The sequence below is a fragment of the Narcine bancroftii genome, chromosome 5 (genome assembly GCF_036971445.1).
Source record: "Narcine bancroftii isolate sNarBan1 chromosome 5, sNarBan1.hap1, whole genome shotgun sequence".
Taxonomy (NCBI): domain Eukaryota; kingdom Metazoa; phylum Chordata; class Chondrichthyes; order Torpediniformes; family Narcinidae; genus Narcine; species Narcine bancroftii.
In genome coordinates this window covers 22480664-22507506 of record NC_091473.1, presented here as the reverse complement: position 1 = coordinate 22507506, position 26843 = coordinate 22480664, and the positions used below count along the sequence as shown (strand labels likewise).

At 40.4% G+C, this 26843-nt stretch overlaps 2 protein-coding genes across 3 annotated transcripts in view; one reads left to right on the top strand and one right to left on the bottom strand.

Moving 5' to 3' along the window:
* LOC138762639 (dual specificity tyrosine-phosphorylation-regulated kinase 2-like) overlaps nucleotides 1–26843 on the bottom strand; it is a 64517-nt gene that overhangs the window by 5058 nt on the left and 32616 nt on the right. The window contains exons 1-2 of one of the 2 annotated variants that reach the window (XM_069936262.1): nucleotides 13777–13819; nucleotides 6673–6878 (exon numbers count right to left, since the gene is read on the bottom strand). The gene's annotated coding sequence lies outside the window, so the exon portion shown is untranslated. Of the gene's footprint in view, nucleotides 1–6672; nucleotides 6879–13776; nucleotides 13820–26843 lie in introns of those variants that run through there. The other variant, XM_069936261.1, reaches the window with a different exon arrangement.
* Nucleotides 25214–26838, top strand: LOC138762638 (fascin-like). The gene has a single exon (XM_069936260.1). It carries the CDS (start codon nucleotides 25269–25271, stop codon nucleotides 26730–26732), a length of 1464 nt encoding a protein of 487 aa, XP_069792361.1. The 5' UTR covers nucleotides 25214–25268; the 3' UTR covers nucleotides 26733–26838.

Below are 26843 nucleotides of genomic sequence, written 5' to 3'. Positions count from 1 at the left end.
CCTGAGATAGCAAGTCCCAGACATCAATCCACGTGTATTGTTAAAAAAATGTTTCCCCTTAAATCCTATCACATTTAACCTTTTCCCCCTCATTTTTGATATCCTGACCATGGGGAAAAGATTTTTAACTATCCTCCTCATTTATTCTTCATAATTTTATGTACCTGTGTGCAAGTCATCCCTCGGCTTCTTCACTCCAGGGAAAGCAAGCCCAGAATATTGGTTATCTCCCCATAACTGAAGTCAACCAGTCCAGGCAACATCCTGAGCACCCTGGCCAATCTGCCTATCTCTTCCCTCGACCTAAATGCAGAGTGTGAAACTGCACTCATTCCCACTTTCACAGCAGTTTATTAAGGGCCAATCTGAATAATGACTATATGGGAAATGAGAAATGCTTCTGTAGATGAGGAGAGATGTTTAACATGCAAGCACACTGTTGCATTGTATAAAATATGATTGTCGCTTTATATAAAATGAAAAGCTATTAATTATGATGTAAAAAAGTACATATGGTGAGCCAGAAACATATAATTATTTTGTTAAAGTAAAAATTCAATAAGTTTCTGGAGGAACGCCATCTTAGAACAGATTTATTCATTTCAATTCCATGTGAACATTAGGTGACACCTGGTTCAATGTTAAGGCATATAATTAAATATGACCAAATACCATGATCAATTCAGTAATAGTTTTCCTTCCACTTTATTCTAATATCATGCTAATTTAATGCAAACTAACCTATAAAACTGTGCTTTTCTCTGATGGCTTCATGTCTTTTAATCAGCTAACTGTGATTATCCCAGATGTAACAAGGGCACATATCGAGAGAGGAGACTAGTTGCTTTTACAGGGCACTTCTGGAACCAAAGGATTTATCTCATGGCATCTTCGTCCTGATTGTATCTCTGGAGATTGATGGTGTAAAGTTGAGGCTTCCTTCTATAGTTTACTGTGAAGCGAGAAATTAGAAGCCTTGCATGTGTCATTTTCCTGTAGCTCAGTGGTTCCCCACCTTTTTCGTTCCCCTCACATACCACTTTAAGTATTCCCTGTGCCATAGGTGCTCTGTGATTAGTAAGGGATTGCTTAAGATGGTATGTGAATGGAAAGAAAAAGGTTGAAAACCACTGTTTTAATCGTACCTAATTGACTTGTTATGTGCACAGTTTCATAACTCCAAAGATAATGGGCCGAGGACAATTTTTCTCAAGCAAAATATTTCAGTAATAATTGGCTTTAGAGCAGTGATTCTCAACCTTCCCTTCTCATTCACATACCACCTTAAGCAATTCCTTACTAATTACAGAGCACTGATGGCATAGGGATTACTTAAAGTGGTATGTGAGTGGAAAGAAAAAGGTTGAGAACCACTGCGTAGCTGCATAAGAGTCTCCAATTCTTTCCCTTTCTATGCCCTGTGACAAGAGTTGAGTGATCATTTCTTTTGTGGGCAGCAGATATTTGAACACATGAATATCCAAAAGTGCCCTTTCTCTCATAAGAATAATGCACCATTTTTTTTGCCATAGTAAAGCTCAATCAGGTTGGGGGAAGCAAACTGTGTGTCATCTGTTGTTGGGGAGAAATTGGAAGAGATTGAAATATTAGCCTAATAAGGTGGATGAAGGATTGTTCAACATCTTTGCTTTCATATAAACATCTCCCAATATTACTGATCCATACACATACTGTTGCATTGAATCCCGTTTTGCATACTATTAAATCTAGTAAATACGCAAAAGTGCTGGAGTAACTCGGCAGGTCTCGCCCGCAGTGCTAGAGAAACTCATCCAGAGGAGGCAATATATATAACTGAAGTATCTTACCTTGACAAAACACTCAAGCTCAAAATGTTGGCCCAAAACTCTGGATGAGTTTCTCTCGCACTTTTGTGTATTTACTACAAACACAGCATTTGCAGACTTTACTCTCTGTGAAAGCTTTTGCTGGAGTTCTGGTTTGACAACTGAAGACATTTTGTTGAGGCAGAGTATAGGGTTTTTAATCAGGGGTTCTTACAGTCGTTCTGCTCTCACATTCTTCAGTGCAAAAACATTGTGAACTTTTCCAACCTGAGACTGTATGAGCAGATACCTTATGCAATTGCTTGCTCTTAGAACTAGTTTATGGTAGTAATGATACGATAGAGCCCATAGGAAGAGCAAATCTAATGTTACAAGTAAACTATCTGAGAATGCATATGATCCCCATATCATCCTCGAGATTTCCAAGGAAGTTCCCTTCTGTGTTATACTTGTGTTATACTTGTGCTCTGAGAGAACTCCTTTTCTCGCCATAACAACAAATGAAAACATGTCTGCCTCTCACTGATTTTATTTCGTGGTATCATGCAATTCAAATGAGACATAGATAAATTATATGCTATCACATCATTAGTTTGTGCTTGGTGCAACAGATATACAGCATATTGGTCTCTTAATTACAGTTGAGAATCCATTGCTGCACAGTTTTGCTTCAGATCCTTGTTTTGGGTAATCAGTAGATGATGGGGGCCTCTCACCTCATTTAGGGTGGTCACAATGCTTCAGATTTGCATCCAGAAACTTTATAAGCCATGGAGTTTTTGACATTGTAACCAACTATCTATAATCTACTTTGGGGGAACAAAAAGTACGATTGAATTTTAAAAGCAAAAGTTTTAATTTCAATTTGTAAAGATGTGGAGCCCATTCTTGGAATGCTATTATGATTTGGAAAATTAAGAACGCTGAAGACTCTGGGAGTTCGCCATCCGATGCCTAGATGTTGCTATCTGATTCCAAACATCCTTTTGTATAACTAACGGACACTTTATTAGAGGGAGGGGGTACATTAGTTTTAGTTCTATAGGTTTTCATTTTTTTCTTTTTTATCTTTTTTTTTACCTAACAATCTGGTAAATGGGTTTAATTATGTACATTAAGAATATGTTAATTGCTTTTGTTTCTCATATGAATAGGCAACTGGCTATTGCTGTTATATTATTCTTTCTGATTTTCTTTACATGTATATAAGATGACTGGTTATATATCTCATTGAATTTTGTATGCATGTTTATATATTAAAATCAATAAAAAATATTTTAAAAAGAAAGCAAAAGTTTTATGAGGATGTTACTGGAACTGGATATCTTAAATTATAAGGAGAGGCTGGTCAGGCTACACTTTCCTCTTTGGATTGTAAGAGGCTGAGAGGGTTTACCATTAAAGGCTTATAAGGGTACCACGGTTTGTATAGCAGTTAGTGTAATGCAGTACAGCACCAGCGACTGGGGTTTGAATCCTGAGCTGCCTGTAAGAAGTTTGGACATTCTCCCTGTATCTGCATGGGGTTCCTGTGGGTGCTCTGATTTCCTCCCACCGTTCAAAATGTACCAGTGTTGTAGGTTAAATGGGTGTATGTGGGTGGCACAGGCTCGTGGGCTGAAAGTGCTGTATGTCAAAATTTAGGGGCAGCATGGTTAACATAGCAGTTAATGCAATGCTGTTACAGCACCAGTGACTGGAATTTGATCTGGTGCTGTCTGTAAGGAGTTTGTATGTTCTCCCCATATCTGCATGGGTTTCCTCTGGGTGCTCTTTCCACTGTTCAAAACATAATGGAGTTGTAGGGTTTTTTTTCAGACATACAGCAATATAACAGGCCATTTCACCCCACGAGTCCATGCTGCCCAATTTACACCCAATTAACCTGAACCTCCAGTACCTTTCAAATGATGGGAGACACGCAGACACGGGGAGAACATACAAACTCTTTACAGAGAGCGCAGGATTTGATACCCGGTTCCGATCAATGGCACTGTAAAGGCATTGGGCTAACCGCTACACCAACCAAACCACCCCAGTTTAATTGGGCAGCAAAAGCTCATGGGCTGAAAGGGCCTGTTGCCAAGTTGTATGTCTAAAATTAAATTTTAAAATTGTGACGGGATTTTTTCCAGTATAATGGAATCTAAAATGAAGGAGGGCATAGAGTTAAGGTGATAAGGGCAAGATTTAAAAGGGATCTGAGGGCCACCTTATTCCCATGGAGGGTGGTGGGTATGTGGAACAAGCTGCCAGAGGAAGTAGTATAGGTGGGTACAATTTTAACATATGAAAGTTATTTAGACAGGGACATGGATAAGGTTAAGAAGAATATGGGCTCATGGGATTAGCTTGGGTGGACAACATAATTGGCATGATAATTAGGCTGAAGTGTCTGTTTCCATGCTGTAAAACTCTGAAAGCCTATAACAAATTACTGCAGATACTGGAAATCTGAAATAAGAACAAAAAATGTTGGAAGTTCAGGTCATGTTCTGGGATGTAAACACCCTCTTTCATATAAAAGGCAGTATCTTGCCACAAACTACACTCTCCCATCCCCACTGCTTCCTGAGGTTCTGTTCAGTCAGTGATCCAGATGTACTCCAAAATCTGAACAGATCCTGGATAACTGGAAGACATGGCTGCTAGCCCATGCTAATGCTGGGAAATTCATTCAGCTTCATGTATCAGCAACAATCAATACAATTGCTTTACCTGTGAGCAGGGAATTGAAAGATGGCCAATCTGTCATCAATAATCACCTGTGTTCTGACCTGAGATAAGGCCTCAGGCCCAAAATGTCAGCAATATATCTTTATCTCCTATGGATGCTACAAGTCATGCTGAGTTCCTCCAGCATCTCCGTGTGTTTTTAATACAATCACATCATCTGCAAACTTTTGTGTTTCAGTCAGCCAGTTTGGAGTCACGCAGTTAGTCATACATGAACTATTTTTAACATAGAGAATAAATCATCAACCTGTTGTATATGAAGAACATGACATCAGAAAAATGTTGAAAGCAAATTTAAAGAGTTTTCCTGGTATCATACTTCTTGAGATAAAGCAATGGAAAAAGATCATGTGGCTGACTGTCGTGAAGATAAATAGGACATTTACAATGAGTGACATATAGTATCAGGCTATTTTAATGTCCCTTCTGTTTCTAGAAGTGAAGGGTCGAATTTAGGACACCAGATTCAAATTTTGGATCTTCGTAACCCAATTATAAAAATATAAATAAAAGATTCCATCTACTCTCAAAGACTAAAGGTAGGCAGGATTATTCAGTTGTCTTTGACAAATGAAATATTCCGTTGTCTTTGACAAATGAAATATTCCAACTGAAGGAAGATATGAATGCATATTTGGTGCAAAGGAAGTGCAGAAAAATATACCTCAGGGAGGCAGTGAAAGGGTGTGTGACCTAACTTATCACAACCATCTCAAAGCCATTTAGGAAAGGGGAATGAATGCACCAATAAAATTCCCCAAAATGGAGTACATCAATAAAATGAAAATACTTAACATATTGCAAACACAGTTCTTGCTGAAAATAGGTAACAATGAAAATATGTTTACAGATTCATTCCAAATAAGCTTACTGGGCTAGAGGCTTTATGTTCCAGGTCATTGATATTCCAATCCTTTTACATTAATTATGCATCAAAACATCCTGCATGGTTCCTCAGCATTGCCCTGTGATGTGGATTTTTACTCTGTGCATCCGAGAGGACAGTGCTAAGATTTCCACTTGTCATCAAGTTTTTTCTTCTGTAATAATATTTCTGGAGCTGCTTGCTCAAGCAAAGTTCTGTAATAATGGCACTCTTGAGCAGCCTACAGTGTCTTTCAAAAGTAGGATAAGGGATTACATTAAAGGATATCAATGTCCCATGGATATAAAAGGTTGAAGACTACTGTGTTCTAGGAAACTTGATGAAGTCATCAAGATGAACATTTAACACAGTTTCTCTCTCCAAAGTTGTTGCCTGATCCACTGAGTAGATCTGGCACTCTCTGTTTTATTCCAGATTTTCAACATCTGCAGTGAATGAATGGCTTTCCTCAGATGTTTCGATTTCCACCCACATTCCAAAGGCATGTGTGTTGGTAGATTAATTGGCTATTGCCTTTAATGAAGATGAAAGTGGAATTGATGGGAAGAAGATGGAAAATTATTGGGGGGGGCGGCGGGGGGGGGGGGGGTCACGAAATTGATCTGTGAACCAGCATGGATCTGATGGGCTGAATAGTCTTCAATATTGCAAGAAAATATGGATCAATAAACATGATCATGCAATGGAGATGACCAGATCACTTTCTTTGTGAGTTTGGTTTAAAGAGCAAGATTTAAGATAACAAACTCCATTATTTTATATCCAGAAATCATTAAATGAATACTTTCACAACAATCACAGCATCTGCAGACTTCTGTGTTTCACATTCTAATTTTCTTGCCTTTTTCACTAGGCTCCAAAATATGACTGGTTAGAGAAGGAAAACCAACCAATATGTGTATACTTGCATATAAGCACTAATACCACCAATGCATCCAAATTAGACAGAGAAACATTTATTTTTACAGAGGTAACTCTAAATTTGGTTTAAATTTTTTTTACAAACTATAAACTATTTTTAAAAATTGATAAATGATAAAGGTATAATAAATGTATATATTTTTTCTGAGATTTATGCATTGGTAGCAATTAGTCATTGCCATCGATGCCATTGCTACACAGATCATAATCCTGATCATACTGACTTGAATTTCTTCATGAAAAATATATGTCTACATTTTTGCAGGAAGTTTTTCATTGCAAATGGTGCCCTGCAGATGGTATGAAATTTGGAAAATTTACCTTACTGATCCAAGCTCTGCACGGCTGTTGACTTAGCTTGCACGTGATTGATGCAAGATCACTGAAGCAACTTCCAGTCGGTGAATGCACCTTCTGATGGCCACTTCATCATTCCTATGGCTGCAGCAACTCGTCTGAGCCAGCTGCCACTCAGCCAATGATGTCATCACTCATTGGTACTCAATATTTAAATGATGTTCAAAAACCTAAAGACAGAAAAATGTAGACAAGAAGGTGTAAATCAGAATTATTTTGTCACTCCTTTGAGCTTTTGTATTAGGGATTTTTATAAAAATCTAATTTTCTCTCTTTTTAAAAACACAGAAAAACTGGAATCTTGTTCATTAGTTTATTGCAAAATGACATTCAGCATTAAAAGATTAGCCTCATTTACCAAATTACTGAATAAAATATGTTATCGCTATTAGGTCTTATACTCTAATTTTCTAATATAATGTTCCAAGCAAAATAACAAGAATTGCTTGAAGAAAATTTTTGTGTTAGAACAAAGAACCACTGGATGCATGAACAAATAATCACTTTCCTGCAACAACTGTACAACTAAAACATTTTGAAATCCAATTCATGGTAAATTGAAACAATTTCCAGTGTAAATTATTGGTTTACCCATCTGACATGTTGCAACAGATAAAGATTGCCATGATTTCAGCAATTGCTGTTTTGTTTGGTCTGATAGGTGGGCACTTAGAAGTCACTTGACCCTGGAGGCAAGGGCATATCCAACATGGCCCTTATCCTGATGACCACCTTCATGTGTGGCTGCATCTGGCTCTGCATGGAACCAAAGTACGAGGTCACCAAGAACTGCTATGTGCTGGACGGGGCCTAGCCCCAACTGTTATGCAATGTTCAAGTCAGTTACGACTTCAGCTATCCTTCATGAAAAAAGTGTTCCAGACAAACACCTTCAACCACAAGTCATCAGATAGTGATCAGTACTGAATGTCCTGCAGTCACTGAAAAATAAGTATTCAATGGATACTGCAGGATGGTTTCCAGAAGAGATTGTCCACATCATCTGGCAGAATGCCTCATTGTCAGAACATACTAACAAGCACTAGGATCTGGCCTGGCTCATGATAAAAGAGCCCTCCTTGTTGGATACTTACTGTATACCTGGAATTATCTCCCCAACACACATTTCCCTTGAGGACTATGATGGTGAGGAGATAAGCACCCACCTTTTTGCAGACTGCAAATGTGCTAAAAGTGTGTGGACAAGGATTCAAGGGTTCTTGTCATGGTTCATCTCCAGAAGACCCTCTGATTTATGGGATGTTTCCGGGGACACAGATAAGGTAAACATCCAGTACTGCCGGATGATCATTAATTCATTGAAAGATTCTGTGGACTGTCTAAAAGCCATTGGTCTTCCAGCACAGTGAGATGTCTGGAAATGTTGCTGAATAGCACATTCCAGGCTGCAGGTATACATGCTGAGGAATGTGTTGAAGCTTGTGGCAGCTAATGCAAAAGCTTTGTGGGGAAAGACCACCATCTGAGGTCCTTCCACTTCTGGGTATTGAGGTGCCGAGACTGGAGGGGAAGGGGGTGGGGGTGGGGGGAGTAACCTCAGAGGCCACATGAAGGATAGTGGTGTATGTAGGATAATGGTTCACACTACATTGTACAGTTACGAAATGTACATACGAACATGACACTTGTGAATAAAGTTAGTTTTGAACAAAAAAGAGTGAGTAGCAGATGATTCTCCCAGCATGTGGAAGACAATCAAATGGGGACCAACATAAAAAAAACGAGTTCCAATTTGATCCACATTTTTCAAAGATCTTAAGAATTCAAAAATCATTAAACTGCTCAAAATCAAAATTATAATGGATGGCCATTTGCTGTGAAGATAAGGGGGGAGGTGATGTTGTTTGCCAGTATTACAGTGCCCCCCATAACGTTTGGGGCAAAGACACTTTTTTTCCCTGTGCTCCAAAAACTTAAATCTGAAATCAAGGAATTCACATGTAATGAAAACGCACATCACTGTTTATGTATATATTTTGATTTCACCAGAAATTACAGCACTTTTTATACATTGTGTCCTCATCTTAAGACACATTTGGCTTCACAGGTGCTTGTGAGTACTCAGGTGCAGGTATAAGAAAGCTTCTGATCACCTTTGGAGTCTGTAGTTGCCATTTTTCACCATGAGGACCAGAGTTGTGCCAATGAGAGTCAAAGAAGCCATTATGAGGCCGAAGAGACATCAGTAAGAGACATCGTCCAAACTTCAGGACTACCAAAATCAACAGTTTGGAACATCATTAAGAAGAAAGACCCTACTGATAAGCTCAGCAATCAGAAAGGGACTGGTTTTCCAAGGAAGATCTCCACTGCTGATGACGGAAGAATTCTCATCATAACGAAGAAAAATCCCCAAACCTATGTCTGACAGATCAGAAACGTTCTTCAGGAGGCAGCTGTGGATCTGACAATGATTCCTGTCTCCAGAAGACACCTTGGACAATAATACAGAGGCTTCACTACAAGGTGCAAACCATGACAAAGGTGGTAAGCAGTTCCTTTCTGCCTCCACACTTTGCTCTTGCCATCACTCTGATTCAGGTTAATCATGGTCTCATCTGTCCACGAGACTTTTTTCCAGTATTCTGCAGGCTCTTAAATACTTCTTGACAAACTGTCATCTGCCCATCCTTTCCGTGGCTAACTAGTGGTTTGCATCTTGCAATGCAGCCTCTGTATTTCTGTTCATGGACACGAGTCATTAATGTGTTTTAGACTGCAATGTCGGGAAAACCTCTGAAAAAAATTTGCATAATTACTGCCTATGTGGTCGTTCAGTCTAGGCACCTTTTTAGACTGCAAGTACCTGAGTGCAATAGTCCCAGTGATTGGACGTGCAGTAATGTGGATGACCGTCAACAAATTTTTCTAGTACAATTTACACAGCAGGCTTCTTCCAAAAAGTTGTAGGGGTCCTGCAGGATAAATTGCGGTGCAGGAATTAACTCAAAATTCCTGCACATTCCGTTTTAGATTGCCCGTGTAGCGGCAAAATTCCCTGATTGTGCTGTTACATGCTTGCAGTCTATAAACCATAAATGACACATCCACACCTGCCTCCTGAAGAGTATTTCTGATCTGTCAGACAGATGTTTGGGGATTTTTCTTCATTTTGATGGGAATTCCGTCATCAGTAATGGAGATCTTCCTTGGAATACCAGTCCCTTTCTGATTGCTGAGCTCATCAGTACACTCATTCTTCCTAATGATGTTCCAAACAGTTAATTTTGGTAATCCTAAGGTTTGGACGATGTCTCTTACAGTTTTATTCTTGTTTTTCAGCCTCATAATGGCTTCTTTGACTTTAATTGACACAACTCTGGTCCTCATGTTGAAAAATGGCAACTACAGACTCCAAAGGTGATTAAAAGCTTACAAGAAAGCTTTGGTCTCTTATACCTGAACCAATGAAGCAATTAAACATACCCGAGTACTCACAAACTCCCATAGAGCCAAATGTCCCAAACATGATATTGCACTGAAATGGGGGAATAATGTATAAAAAGTACTGTAATTTCTACATGGTCAAATCAAAATGTGTACAAATAACCTTGATTAAAATCAGGAAAGTTAACTTTAATTACGTTAACTGTTTGATTACAAATTTAAAACTGTGGAGCACAGGAACAAATAAAGGGAAAAAAGTGTCTTTGTCCCAAACATTATGGAGGGCATTGTATATGTGAATCAGACAGCAGCTTGCAGCAAGCTTATTTTGCTGCTGTGAAACATTACTTTTCTTTCAGTTATTTAACACCAGCATCTCACTGGTGGCTCTCTATTAAATTAACTTAAATGCATCAAATACATATTCTAGGAAATGTGCAGCTCCATATTCCAATCTGAGCAGGCTTCAACAAAGTCAACTTTCATTTCTGTGAAACAAGTTTTGTGATGCTACCGATTATATTTTATATAATTGTGGGATTTCATTTCTTTAGCTTTCAATTATGTTGGGAGTTTAATTTTTTTATTCTTTTTCTCTACTTTTCCAATGTTCATTTTTTAAATTTTTTCATCCGCTTATTCTAATTAACATGACTAAACTGAATTTGAGCAGCTCATTAACAACAATTTAACCTTATCCAAAAAGGAGCTGCACTGTAACTTGGCCTGTTCACATGAGTCCAGATGGCTTGTTGAATGCAGTGCACCATTTGCATAGGTAGCTAGGACCAATTTGCCATGGAAAATCCCACTGAATGCCTGTAGCAAGTGCACAAAACAGCAGATGCTATTCATTTGCTATTCATAGCAAAATTTGACATGTTATATGATCATTCAAGGTTAGTTTTAGATTTCACTCATTCAAGTTTGAGTAAAATATATTTTTTATGGATGGGCTTTCTATGTTTTGGCCAATTCAAATCCATTCCTCACAAAATGGAGCAGAGTTACAAAAAGAAAAACGAACACCTGGTGATTTATGACTTGTACCACAGCACTCCAAAACCAATGTAACCCATGAGGGTGGGGAAGAATGGTTTCCTTTCATGTAAAAACTCAGTTCCAAAGGACATCAAATAGCTTTCAAATGCTGCATCTTTTCTGCAGACCATCCAGTTCCAGAAATGCATCATGTCAGAAAGCATGAAGTATATTCATGCAAAAGGATACTTTTTCATCAAGATGTTCAATTGAACTTTGACCCTCCTCAGATGAGGATTGAGTCTATGACCTGTCTTGTATAACACTGGTAGCTACTTTAACTTAGATGGAGGAAAGAAGTAAAGATCGTGGCGCTTCTGGAGCCAGTGTAGAAGCAGCGTTGCCACTGGTGTGGATCCATGGGGCGTGAGGGAGCCGAGATGCAGCACGCCTGCAGGGTCCAGCCATCCAGTCGACTGCCTTCAGGTCCACATGGGGTTTGAACAGCCCGCTGAAGGAGCCGACTGTAGTTTTACTTAAGATCCCGCGACATCGGGGTCTGCATCCAAGATGGCGGCACTTATTGATCAGCAGCAACCACGAGGGGCTGTAGACTCTGGGGAAGCGGAGGACTGGAGCAGGGTGACAGAGTTCAGGAAAATCACACCATAATGCCCCCAGCTGAGAAGGATAAGCGGAAGAGATGACCCACGGGACTGTAACCATGGAGGTGGACCAGCAAGGAGGCTCTGTGGCTGAGGGACCAGTGCAAGCAGTGGGCTGCTGGCAACACAAGGCGAACTAACCACAGAAGCTGCAGGTTGATGGAGGCTGCTGTAAGGAAACTGGCTCGATCTGGCCAGAGGAGTACCAGGTATCAGAACCGGATGTGAGGGGGTGTCGAGGTGTCCCTGACCGTGTCGGAGGTTCAGATCTGGAACTCAGGTCGCAATGGTTTGCAGAGGTTGCAGAAGCAATAGAGGCAAATTTATGGACACTCGGTGACTCTGGAGAACTTTCTTTTGCTTCTCTTTCTCTGACCGTAAACAATGTAAGAGGCACTTTGGCAATCTCTGCCAGTGGCGAATCTGTCTGCCTTGTAGCAGGCAAAAAGGAATTTCATGTAATAGGACACCGTTTTATTACTATGACAATAAATTGAATCTTGAATCATGATATGTACAGGACATGAATTCACCAAGGGCTTACTATTGAAATAAACACTACTCAGAACTCACCAATCACTATTGCAATCATCTTCACTAACTTAAAATGGATTTCTCTGGATCACCAAAGCCTGTCTGACAATGAATTGTAATAATGAAAATAGGAAATTTTAATGACAAAATGGCTCTGCTCCAAAAAGTGATTTTTTTTCCCCCCAATGATCTGTTGCATTAAGGTGCTTAAATCCTGTGATAAGCAACATTGCAATTCAAACTTCAGAAGGGCTGGTGCCTTTGTGACTGGATAATCAGACTTTTTGATACATTGCAATTCTGACAAGAGCTTAACCCAATCAGAAAATCGGGACCATTCAGCATTTGATTCTTCTTTCCCCACGTATTTTAAGAAGATGGTGCCACATTAAAGTTTGAAAAATTGATCATACTGCAAAATATTTTTTGAACCAGATTTTATTGGGGAAATCTACACTATGGTTATTTATACTTCATTGATACAATGACTGTATGTTCACTCATTGGCAGATGCAGGATTAAATTCATAACTCCAGAAGTTGCTCGAGTTGCTTTTTAAAATTGTATCTACCTTCACAATAATTATTGCAGAGTTGTTACATTTGTGTGCTTGCTGGGAACTGAACAATTAACGTAATTAAAGTGAACTTTCCTGATTTTAATCAAGGTTATTTGTACACATTTTGATTTGACCATGTAGAAATTACAGTACTTTTTATACATTATTCCCCCATTTCAGTGCAACATCAAGTTTGGGACATTTGGCTCTATGGGGGTTTATTATAAATGCAGAAATGTATTTCTTTGGGTTATGAATATATTTTTTCGGTTTGTAAAATGTAATAATTTTAATTTGGTTGCTTTATTGTCATTTTTATGCCGTCTCTATTCTTTTTCCTTTCTCTTAATCCAGTTTCTTTTTCCCACTCTTTATTTTATTCTGTGCCCAATTTGTAACAGAATTCTCCCTCATTCATTCATTCCTTCTGCTGTTGTTGCTTCTGGACTCAATCCTTAACTCGCCCTGATTAAGGAGATTGCCTAATGGGTTCCCTGTTCAAACAGGTCCTTGATTCTCAGCATCATATTTGGCCTGCACATTCAGCAAAAGAGTTTGAGAGAGACATCAGGAGATAGCAAGCAGCAGACACAGTTGAATGTCCTCCCCACTTTAAGACTTTCTTCATTAGTCAATATTATGTAGCGACACGTTACATGGACAAAGCAAAGAACAAAATCATTCAATATTCGGCTTAAGTGCTAGTCACTCTCATCAATGAAAGTGACTATCTTGCAAATTGTACGAGTAGTACCTGAAAATGGTCACAAAATGTCATTCCCTCTTTGTGGGGAGCCACTGACTGCAGCAGTGCTGACTGTAAACACTCAATGTGTGGCAAAATATTATTATTAATTTGTATTTCATTATCCTGTTGTACAATGCTTTATAAGGTTCCAATTGCCCTTTTCAATTATGTACCTGTGCCACGGTTAGAACATGCAAATTAAGCATGATAAAGCACTTCATAAGTAAGGTGAATGAGTGAAAATTATTCAATTAATTAACAAAACTATGAAAATTATGTTTTTTGCTTTATGATGTCATAGTTTTCTGTATGGCAAGAATACAAAAGTGATGTCATCGGATATGTTGTCACTCTCGAGATTTAAATAATAGATTAATGAATTACATTCAATGGATATCACTGGGTAGCCATTTTGGTCGCTATAGTACAGTACTCAAATATTATTAGCTGAATGGATGGTAAGATCCTGTTTGATTGAGGTAATTTGTAATATTTTTCCCCTCTAAAATTTTGGATGTAATTTTTATGATTGTTTGATTTAATTGGGTGAGCCATGTTCTTGCTGTTGGGGTCAAGTTGGCACCAGATTTCATTTGACATTTGTGTCACATGAAATTCCCTCTGTATCACAATTTGTAAAATAAACTCTCTGACATCTGCTTTAACAAATGAGGTCAATTGTGCAAATAATTGTGCAAATAATGTTAATATTGGATGACACTAAAGGTGTAATTCAGAAAAGATTAAATTCAGCCGAAAATATTTCTGAGAACTGTTTTGCAAATACTTTTTGCTTTTCTTTCCCCAATATTTTTACTGGATTTTTACAGAAACAGTACATAAATAGAAGTCATTAATCCAAAGTAATATATGAAAAAGAATGTAGAAAAAAACCATTATATAAGAAAAATAAAACTGTTATATATGAATTCAATATCCATCACAGTCAGAGTGAAAACATTTTATAATTTCTTAAGACTCTTTTTTTTAAACAGAGTGCAGCTATGAGGGAGGAGCTAGCCAAAATAAAATGGAAAGATACACTAGCTGGGAGGACAACTGGGGAAAAATGGCAGGTATTTTTGGACATTTTTCACAGGATTCAGGACAAATTTATTGCAAAGTGGAGGAAAGGCTCTAGGAGATGCAAATGGCAGCCGTGGCTAAGTAATGAAATCAAGTGCAATATCAAATCCAAAGCGAGTAAGTATAAGATAGCGAAGCGGAGTGGGAAGTTAGAAGGTTGGGAAACCTTCAAAGAGCATCAGAGGGTAACTAAGAAAGTCATAAGAGAGGGGAAAATGAAGTACGAGAGGAAATTAGCAAATAATATAATGGAGGATAGCAAAAGCTTTTTTAAATATGTGAAGAGGAAGAAATTGGTTCGGTCTAAAATTGGTCCATTACGAATGGAAAAGGGTGGAATTATTACCGGAAACAAATACTTTGCAACTGTCTTCACCAAGGAGGATATAGGTTATGGTCAGTTAGGGGGTAGTGGTCATGCAGTATCAAGAGACTTGGGGAACTTTCCTGGGGAAGTAGGGGATCTAATGGATATCCAGATCCAGAAGCAGGAGGTTGTGAGTAAATTGTTGGGACTGAGGGCTGATAAATCCCCAGAGCCTGATGGGCTGCATCCCAGGGTGCTTAAAGAAGTTGCTATGGAAATTGTGGAGGCACTGGTCGACATTTTCCAAAGTTCCATAGATCCGGGGGAGGTCCCTGCGGATTGGAGAGTGGCTGATGTGGTGCCAATTTTTAAAAAGGGAGGGAGGGAGAAAACGGGAAATTATAGACCGGTCAGCCTGACGTCAGTGGTGGGGAAGATATTGGAATCTATCATAAAAGGAGTAATAGCAGAACACTTAGGCAGAAATAATAGTATAAGGGCTAGTCAGCATGGATTCCTTAAGGGTAAGTCATGCTTGACTAACCTTCTGGAATTTTTCGAGGATGTGACAAAGAGGGTGGACTTGGGAGAGCCAGTGGATGTAGTGTATTTGGACTTCCAGAAGGCCTTTGATAAGGTGCCGCATGGGAGACTAGTGGGCAAGATCAGGGAGCATGGTATTGGAGGTAAGGTGCTGACATGGATAGGAAATTGGTTAAGAAATAGGAAACAAAGGGTTGGAGTAAGCGGGTCTTTTTCAGGATGCCAGGATGTGACGAGTGGAGTGCCGCAGGGATCGGTATTGGGTCCTCAGTTGTTTGTAATTTATGTAAATGATTTGGATGAGGGGATTATTAATAACATGAGCAAATTTGCAGATGACACTAAACTGGGTGGCGGTGTGGGGTGTGAGGAGGATGTCAGGAAAATGCAGAGGGACTTGGACAGGTTGGGGGAGTGGGCTGCTGAATGGAAGATGACATTCAATGTGAGCAAATGTGAGGTTATCCATTTTGGGGGCAATAATAGGAAAGCTGAGTATTATTTAAATGGAGACAAGCTAGGGAGTGGGGAGGTGCAAATGGATCTGGGTGTACTTGTTCACCGGTCACTGAAGGCTAACATGCAGGTTCAGAAAGCTGTGAAGAAGGCAAATGGCATGTTGGCTTTCATAAAAAGGGGATTGGAGTATAGGAACAGAGACGCCCTTCTGCAGTTGTACAGGGCCCTGGTGAGACCCCACCTGGAGTATTGCGTCCAGTTCTGGTCTCCAATTTTGAGGAAGGACATACTAGCTATAGAGGGTGTGCAGCGCAGATTTACAAGGTTAGTTCCAGGGATGGCGGGGTTGACATTTGCTGAAAGGCTAAAAAACTGGACTTGTATCCGATGGAGTTTAGAAGGATGAGGGGGGACATGATTGAGGTATACAAAATTATCAGGGGGATAGACAGGGTGAAGTCGGATTACTTGTTCCCAATGATGGGGGAGACGAGGACTAGAGGGCATAGTTTAAGAATACAGGTAGGCCCTTTAGGACGGAGATGAGAAAACATTTTTTTACCCAGAGAAGTGTGAATCTGTGGAATGCTCTGCCACAGAGGGTGGTAGAGTCAGATTCGCTGATTATGTTCAAAAGAGAGTTAGATAAGACTCTAGTGGGCAAAGGAGTTAAGGGTTATGGGGATAAGGCTGGAAAGGGGTACTGATAGTAGTGATCAGCCATGATCTGTAAAATGGCGGTGCTGGCTCGACGGGCCAAAGGGCCTACTCCAGCTCCTATTGTCTATACTGTCTATTGAGTGAGTGAACCACTAATAATGCCCAGATTAGTATTTCTGTCAGAACAATTAAGGATGGTCTCAATGGGGGTACTTTATAAATCTGTACACCAGTAATTTCCAGACTTCTGTGAAATGGGAAATAAGGATTTTGGATTTTCCATTCCCTCTGCATCCAGAACATGCTCACTCCATCCCATCATCTATTGCTTGATTGTAATGTTAGTGTCATGCAAGCAATCTTCTTTTAAAAGTTGTCTCCATGAATCCTAGCTCTCAATGCATTTAAGTAAAGGGATGGGATTTCCTGAAGTCCAACTCCTAGTTCTCAGCTGCACATATGCTCCCATTTCTCACTCAGATGATTCCTGGATAACCTCGCTGATAAGATTCTTGGCAGAGAGAAAGTGAATGAGGGGTGAGAAGCAGAACAATATTGTTACCCGTCCTCGGTTGCTACACTTTCAATTTGGATTGGTTGCATTGAATCAAACAGCATGGAAACAGGTCCTTCACCACATTGATCAACAAGCAACTATTGACACTAAATCCATTTTATTCTCTCCACATTCTCATCAACTTCCTCAGATTCTACCATTCACTTAGGGTGATTTTCAATTGCCAATTAACCATGCAACCTGAGCATTTGGGATATATCTTTGGGATGTGGGAGAAAACTGGAACACCTGATGATTTCTAGGAGGGTGACAGGAAGGACAGAAAACCACACATAGATAGCACCTCAGGTCTGTGAGGGAACAGCGCTATTAGCAAAATCACTGTGCCATCAATGACAGCAGAATAGTTTTTTAAATATATTTTATTTATGATTTTTCCAAACTCAAGGCAGTTCCAATAATTCACAGTACAACAATCATGTTCATCAAGTATATTTAAACTTCTTCTATTGAGTCTGGTTTTATTGCCCCCACAACACAAAATAACAAAAAAAAACACATTAACCATTTAAATAAAGAAACTTAACTTACATGAAAAGGCAAAAATGCTTATTTAACATTAAAAAAAACAAGACGCCACTGACCAAGGACAAATAACCAATTAAAAAAAAGAAAAGAAAAACACTGTCGGAGCTCAACGTCCATCCTCCAGGTCTCTTAATTCATCTCATTTTGACCTGATTGAAGAGTCAGGTCAAGTCGAGATGATCAGGAGAGGAAGGGCGGGCAGACAATGAAGCGCAGGGGACCACACTATACCCTTGCACCTATGTACCACAGGTATGGTTGCCAGATTTTAAGAAAAGTTTCATATTTTTTTTCCTTAGATTATAACTCTCTCCAAGGGATACAGCTCTGCATTTCCATATTCCAATGTGCAATGCCCAGAAGAGAGTATGACTTCCAGGTAACTGCTATGCACTTCCTGGCCATCGCCAAAGCAATCAACACAAATTGGATTTGAAATGTGGACAGCTTCATTGTAAGTCTTACATCCATGATATTTCCCAACAGTAATAACTCTGGGTCCTGTGGAAACTCTTTACCTGTGATTCTCTCTAGGGATTGGCCAAGCTGTACCCAAAAGGGCCTCACCTTGGAGCATGGCCAAGTTGAGTGTCCAAAGGTTCCTGTCTTTATGCAGCACCTGAAACATTGATCCAAAATTTCTGGTTTGCCTTTATTCAATTTCTGTGGCGTAAGGTATAGCTTGCGAAGAAAGTTATACTGCACCAGTCTATATCGTGAAATAATTATTATGGTCATGCTATCACAACACAGGTCAACTAGCACTGCTCATCTATTGTAACACCCAGGTCTGACTCCCATCCCTACCTTGACCTATGAAGCTGCAGTTTTGGGCCTTTTGGTTTGAATATGGAATATATTCCCGAAATAAACTTTTTTGTGTTCCCTCTTCGAATCAGAGTCTCCATGTCTTTGCACTCTGGTAAGGCCATGGTTGGACCCAATTTGTCCCTATTTGACAAATCATATTTAATTCTTAACTGCTCAAATGACATGATCTGCCCCTGCTCATAACAGACCTCAATACACCTGATCCCCTTTTGGCACCAGGTGTCCTATTTGACAAATCATATTTAATTCTTAACTGCTCAAATGACATGATCTGCCCCTGCTCATAACAGACCTCAATACACCTGATCCCCTTTTGGCACCAGGTGTCCAGGATCTTGTTATCCATAGTCAATGGTGTGGTGTAACACTATTGGTGGGACATAGAGCAGGGCGATGATGTCATGGGGCGGGACTTCCACATCTTGAAGAGAGAGGCTCAGGACTAGCAGGGAAAAGCTTGCGCATGTAGATATTCACTAAGTGTACAGTAAAATAAAATAAGCTACGAACATGACTCCAGGTTCAAGATCATTTTTATAATGAGCGTTTCTGAACCCAATGCAACATGGTGTCAGAATTGGAGCTTTGAGCCACAGAGAGAAGGACAGGCTATGAAAGAATAAAAGTGAAAGAGGTGAGCTCAGAAGTTTCCTCGGTATGGTAAACCAACTAGGGAACTTCATACCAAACCTGGCTGAAAAGGACCAACCACTGAGATACCAGTTGCCCAAGAAATACCAGTTGAAATGGGGACATGAGCAACAGAGGACATTTAGTAACTTCAAGAATGAGCTATCATCCACACCAGTACTTCAATTGTATGATCCAAATAGGCGCTGAGAATATCAGCTGACACTTCATCATATGGACTGGGAGCAGTATTACTACAGAGGGATGGAGATAATTGGTCACCAGTCACTTATGCTTCCAGATCGCTAACAGAAACAGAGGAAAGGTACACGCAGCTGGAAAAAGAGGCATTAGCACTGACTTGGGCTTGCGAGAGATTCAACCATTTTATATTGGGACTACATTTCGTGTTGGAGACAGACCACAAACCACTTGTGAGTCTGCTAGGTGGGCAGGCGCTGGATTCACTGCCGCCATGGGTAGAGGTTCAGGATGAGGGTGATGAGATACTCATACATGATCTCCCACACACCTGGGAAGCACCTCACAACTGTGGATATACTCTCTCTCTCCCCACTACAAGACAGAACCACGAGTGCTGACAAAGACTTTATGGAGGACACAAATACTTAAATCGAGACGGTGATGGAAAGCCTCCCAACAAGCGACAGATACCTGACAGAGTTCAGAGACCAACTATGCACTGACAATGTGTGTGCGCAGGTCATGAAATACTGCATTGAACGCTGGCCAGACAGAAACCAGTTACATGTCAAACCCTACTGACAAAAGAGGACCGTTCTGAGTGTGCATAATGGACTAATCCTGCATGGTATGAGATTAATTATTCCGGCTAACTTGCGGAACGAGGTACTAGAGAAAATAATCGAGGGCTACCAGGAGGTTGTAAAGTGCCGGGAATGTCCCAATCAAACAGTGGTGGCCAGTCTGAGTAATCAAGTAAGCAAGATTGTCTTGAGGTGCAGACAAATGTAAGAGAACAGCTGATGCCGAGTAAATTCCTTGACAGGCCATGGGAAAAACTTGGCGTAGATATTCACTCTTGGAGAGAACACATACTTATTAGTGGTGGACTATTTCTCTTCTTCTTCTTTCTTTGGCTTGGCTTCGCGGACGAAGATTTATGGAGGGGGTAAAAAGTCCACGTCAGCTGCAGGCTCGTTTGTGGCTGACCAGTCCGATGCGGGACAGGCAGACACGATTGCAGCGGTTGCAAGGGAAAATTGGTTGGTTGGGGTTGGGTGTTGGGTTTTTCCTCCTTTGCCTGTTGTCAGTGAGGTGGGCTCTGCGGTCTTCTTCAAAGGAGGCTGCTGCCCGCCAAACTGTGAGGCGCCAAGATGCACGGTTTGAGGCGTTATCAGCCCACTGGCGGTGGTCAATGTGGCAGGCACCAAGAGATTTCTTTAGGCAGTCCTTGTACCTTTTCTTTGGTGCACCTCTGTCACGGTGGCCAGTGGAGAGCTCGCCATATAATACGATCTTGGGAAGGCGATGGTCCTCCATTCTGGAGACGTGACCCATCCAGCGCAGCTTGATCTTCAGCAGCGTGGACTCGATGCTGTCGACCTCTGCCATCTCGAGTACCTCGACGTTAGGGGTGTGAGCGCTCCAATGGATGTTGAGGATGGAGCGGAGACAACGCTGGTGGAAGCGTTCTAGGAGCCGTAGGTGGTGCCGGTAGAGGACCCATGATTCGGAGCCGAACAGGAGTGTGGGTATGACAACGGCTCTGTATACGCTTATCTTTGTGAGGTTTTTCAGTTGGTTGTTTTTCCAGACTCTTTTGTGTAGTCTTCCAAAGGCGCTATTTGCCTTGGCGAGTCTGTTGTCTATCTCATTGTCGATCCTTGCATCTGATGAAATGGTGCAGCCGAGATAGGTAAACTGGTTGACCGTTTTGAGTTTTGTGTGCCCGATGGAGATGTGGGGGGGCACTATTTCTCTAGATTCATAAAAATTGCACAACTCAGCCTGACATGATCTACCAATATAATTGTTCATTTAAAATCCATGTTTGCACAGCATGGCATTCCAGAGACATTAGTAAGCAACAATGGTCCACAATTCTCGGGACAAAACATGAAAGCCTTTGCAGCAGATTATGGGTTTAAGCATGTGACCAGTAGCCCTAAGTATCCACAAAGCAATGGTGAGGCAGAGCGAGCAGTATAAACAGTGAAGAACCTGCTTAAGAATGCAAAAGACCCTTACCATGCACTATTGGTGTACAGAGCCACATCACTGAGCAACGGCTACAGTCCAGCCCAATTGCTAATGGGATGTCACCTTCACACGACTCTACCAACTCTTCCAGAGAGATTGCAGCCAGAACTCCCAAACATGCTACAACTCCAGAATAAGGAGAGGGAGGAGGTGTAAGAATGTGAAGTGGTAATAACGAGAGACATAGAAGAGTGACCTGAAAAAGCTGGCACAAGGAGATGAGGTGTGGATCTCTGATGCAAGACAGCAAGGAACAATAACCTCTGTGCACCACAGTCCACGGTCGTACATGATTAGTGGACCACAACAGACACTGAGATAGAATCGCCAACATCTTGTTCCCATCCTAGAGTCTCCAGATGAAAAGCAACAAGAGCACGGGCCAGAAATGGACACTCCTGCAAAAGCAGGTCCAGAGACTCTGCTGACAAACACAGAGTTTGTCTGGCATAATAAGAATGAGGTCGGGACGAGAAGTCAAGAGACTGTAGAGACTGAATTTGTAGACTGTAAAACACCCAGAGTCAAGAAAGACGTGTATTATAAATATTATATGTGTATTTGTATCTGAATGCATAACGGTAACTGTAGTGAAAGTAAGGGGGATGTGGTGTAACACTATTGGTGGGAAATCAAGCAGGCTGATGATGTCACAGGGTGGGACTTCTGCATCTTGAAGAAAGAGGCTCAGGACTAGCAGGAAAAAACCTGTGCATGTAGATATTCACTAAGTGTATGATAAAATAAAACAAGCTATGAATGCAACTCCAGGCTCAAGGTCATTTTTATTACAAACATGTCTGAACCCAACTCGACAAATGGTATTAAATTATTTTGAGTTGGGGGGTGGGGGGTTTGGAGACAACCCTACCTTCTAGCCAATACATTGGTTAATTTTGTTCTGCATAGAAACATAGAAGCATAGAAGATAGGAGCAGGAGTAGGTCATTCGACCCTTCGAGCCTACTCCGCCATTCAACGAGATCATGACTGATCTTAAAGTTCAGTACCCCGTCCCCGCCTTCTCTCTGTAACCTTTAATACCCTTATACTGAAGAAATATATCGAATTCCCTCTTAAATATATTTAATGAACCTGCCTCTACTGCCCTCTGTGGCAATGAATTCCACAGATTCGCCACCCTCTGGGTAAAGAAATTCCTCCTCATCTCGGTCCTAAATGGTTTGCCTATTATCCTCAAACCATGGCCCCGGTTTGAGTGTATGTTTTAGCAACGATTTGTCCTTCTTGCCGGATAACAATTTGGCATCCCACTTATAAATAAATTCTCCCGCTACTTTCTCACCTACTGCGTGCACACCAATTTGTGCCCAGGATAGTGTACCCACCGCCACCCCCCCCCCCCCCCCCATGAAAGAGGGAGACGATCCACCTCGACTGGACTGCCCAATAATATATTTTGAAATCTGGTAATCTTAATCAACCCAGACTATATTCCCATGTTAATTTCTGCATGGAGATCCTGGATACCTTTTTGTTCCAAAGAAATCTACTTACCTGTTTGTTGAGGTTTTGAAAGAATCTCCGGGGAATCGCTATGGGCAAAGTCTGGAAGAGGTATTGGAGCCTCGGCAAAGCATTCATTTTTATACAATTGAACCTGCCTATCAATGTGATAGGCAAGGTCAGCCACCTAGTTAAGACCTCCTCAATTTCTTTGAGCAAGGGGATATAATTAGGATTGTACAAATTTGATAAATTGTTATCGACCCCCATTAGCGACCATCTCAATTGACTTTTTTTCAATTCACTGTAGTCCCCCTTTGTGAGTGGCATGGCATAATTTTGCTTTTATCCCAATTAATTCTATACTCAGAGATCTTCCCATAATCTTCCAGTGTGGAATGAAACCTGGCCAACGTGTTTATATCATCAACAAACAGATTAATTTTGGGAGGGGGGGTGGGGGTGGCTTGGGAGGAGGGAGGGGGGGGGGAGAAAAAGTCACTGTATATGTGTGAAAAAGAAAAAGTGTGTATCAGGGCTGATGTGATTTATGGTGTGAAAAATAAAAAAAATTTAAAAAAAAACAAACAAACAGATTAATTTTGTGTTCTTACTGGCCCACTCTGAAGCCCGTAATGTCTGGATCTTGGCGAATGGCTTCTGCTAACGATTCAATAGCTAATATGAATAGAGCCAGAGATAACAGAGAGCCCTGTCTGCTAGATCTCGATATTTGCCTAGACAGCAGAATAGTTTTTAAGTTGAAATACCATGTGGCCTTTCTTGAAAGCCTTGATGAGCAGTGATGATCATTATTTGTATCTATGTGCCAAATAATAGGAGCAGAATTTGCTGCTTTTGGAGATTTCTTTGGTGCAGCAAGATCCTGTTCGATGGGAAATAGCACTTTGGATCATTGGTGTCTGCGATATTTAAATACTGAACTACCAACGTGACCTAAAATGTGACAGGGTTATGGCTGCAGTGGTGAAACATACCTCTAGCAATTTGTTAATGTGCATGTAGTATGGGCCTTTACTGTGAGCAAATGAAGCATCTGTGGCTGATATTTGAGTCAACTCCTTTTCATATGGATAATGGTGTGATTTTCAGCCTTATAATGTTATCTTGAATGCAGGTTGATTACTTTAAAGAAAAGGTTGCAATGCAGTGGAGCTGGAAAATGCCACTAAAATTATAAATTTACTTTGAAGGAGATTGACTTTGAGTTCCATAATAGCAAACATCACTGTCTGTTATTACTCAACTCCTCCATCTCCCCAGGACATGGGGAGCAACCATTCACCCTCACCTACTGCCAACCCCTATCTCCCACACACTTCTGCATCTCTACCTGTACCCAGTCAATAGGAACAGAAACTGGTCCTCTCTACCAGGCAACTGCTCATTGCAGGGCATCAGTAGATATCTGCAGCTTGCTGACTTTGTTTACAATGGGCACGCAGCATCAGCCAATTCCTTGGGGTTTCACTACTCCTTTGCAGCAAGCAAACTGATCTCGAAGCTCCTGCCTGCATTCCTGCAATGAATGTACGCTCAGTATGGCAGTATCACCACACATAGCAACTTGGATGGCTATAGAATCGTGGTGGGCGAGTGCAAATGACAGAACTAGTTTCCTATCACACTGTTAGAGATTGTGGCTCCAGAGAAAATGAGTGTGATATTATTGTGAAGATTAGGATAAAGGTACCAATCACAGATGAAGCCTAAGGCATTAATAGATGAATTACTTTGCCATGTTTTAAATTTTATCCTGTTTCATTTACACTGCAGACAAAGGTTGCTCTCAGATGCTATGATGCAAATGCTGGGTTTTTTTTGGTGGCAATTGTCATTTTGGTTTCATTGTTTTTTTAATTATCTGTGCAAATGGAAGTTGAGGGTCCCTCGCTCAGGAGCAGAAACCTTGAAGAAATGTTGGTAATTTTCTTGGAAACACTAGCTTGAAGAGATCTGAATGGACAATGTCTTAATTACTCTCTCAATAATAGGAATTCATTGCGATTAGAATTTATGCAGGATTTATGCATGCATAAAAAGTCAACCTCGTCAGATTATAGGAGTATATTTGAATCACAGGGCTAAATGTAGGATCTGCCTTTTCATTTTTTACGAAGGGACAAAAAAAGTTAAAAAATACACATAAATGGAAATTTTCAAAGCAACCCTTAACATGGTAAACTCATTAAATCTTTCAGTGCTATGTCATAACCATTGCTAGGAAATAAGACAATGATGTCATTGGATGTAATAAAAACAGTTACTGACCAGTAACAGGTACATGTCAATAAGGTGAGAAGTCGTGGGAAATGGGATTTAAAGTGCTCCCTTTTGGACTAATTAATTCAGCTCAAAAATACCTGACAGCAGAGGTATTCAACTACAAAGTGAATGCAACAGGTTCCTCATTGAAGAGCAATCAGATATGGACCATCGAGTTCATCAGGGAGGACTCTACTATGGTCCATATCAAGAGTTCCTTTAATAGATACATTGCTGCAGACAAGGATGGCAATATCACCTGCGATCAGGAAGTTCCCACTTCAAATTGTGTTTTCCTCATGATGCTTCATCCAGATGGAAGAGTTTCCTTTCAATCAGAGCCCTCCAAACGATATTTAGGTGGAAATCAGGATAATATCATATGCTTTGCACAGGCTATCTCGGAGAGTGAGAAGTGGATGCCACACCTGTTCATTCATCCCAGTGTCAACCTGTTCAACCCAAGCAGTGATAATTATCTCCGGCTGAATGAGACAACTGGTCAGGTATGTTGTGATAAATGCTTACCCTGGGGCTCTGATTGTGTAATGACTCTTTACTTTGATATGAAGGAGAAAAAATATGGCATAAGGACAAAAAATGGAAACTTCATTACTTTCAATGGGAAGACTGAGCCTGAAATATCACAAAGGACATTATATCATCTGCAGATAAAGAATGGGATGATCTGTCTGAAAGACATGAATGGAAAATTCCTGTCTGTGAAGTACTGCACTGTTAAAGCAATAAAAACTTTGAATCCAAGTGCAGATGAATTGTTCATGATTTATCCATCTCCTGGGCATTTCCATATCATGTCTTTGGCCAATAAGAAGTACATGTCTTGCAATGCTGGTCCAGATGTCTGCTCAGATGTTGATGTTGCAAAGGATACTGAAACCTTCCAAATTATGGAACATCCTACGAAAATGAAAGTGTGCTTCATACACAATTCAAGTTATTACCTTGCAGTTGGTGCCAAAGGCTTCATTGAAATCTGTACTGAGCTAGAATTTAACTGCTGGTTTCAAATAGTGTACAGTGGGGTGAAAGCAGCTCTAAAAACATCAGATGGGAGATATGTAACTGTAAACAATAGTGGCCAGCTCTTGGTGGGGTCAAATTCGATTGGAAAGCAGGAGGAATTTATCTTCAAACTTGCCAACCGATCACAATTAATTCTTAAGTGTGATTTTGGTTTTATTGGCATTTTGCCTGGAAAGCACATTTTGGTGTGCAACAGGCCCATTTATGAGACAAGCAAAATTACTCTAACTGATGGTGGTTATTATCAGTTCAAGCTAGTGTCTCTGGACAAATACTGGGAAGTTGATGAAGAAGGTTTGATCAGTGTCACAGGAGAAGCCCCAGTCAACTTCATTATTGAATTAAATTCTTCAGATCAAATAATCCTAAAAGGACCTAATGGAAAATACATTGTAGCAAAATCTGATGGCAGTTTCAAAGCTGTGGGAGAAGATGCCAGCTCTGCCACTTCGTTCTGGTACTAAATATCCGAAACAGACCAAACTCAGCTCTAAGCCAAGTTAAATTGGCTTGAACAATAAAATCAAATAACATTTCAGTCAAAAGTATTAAACAATATTTCTGCTGTCAGTTTT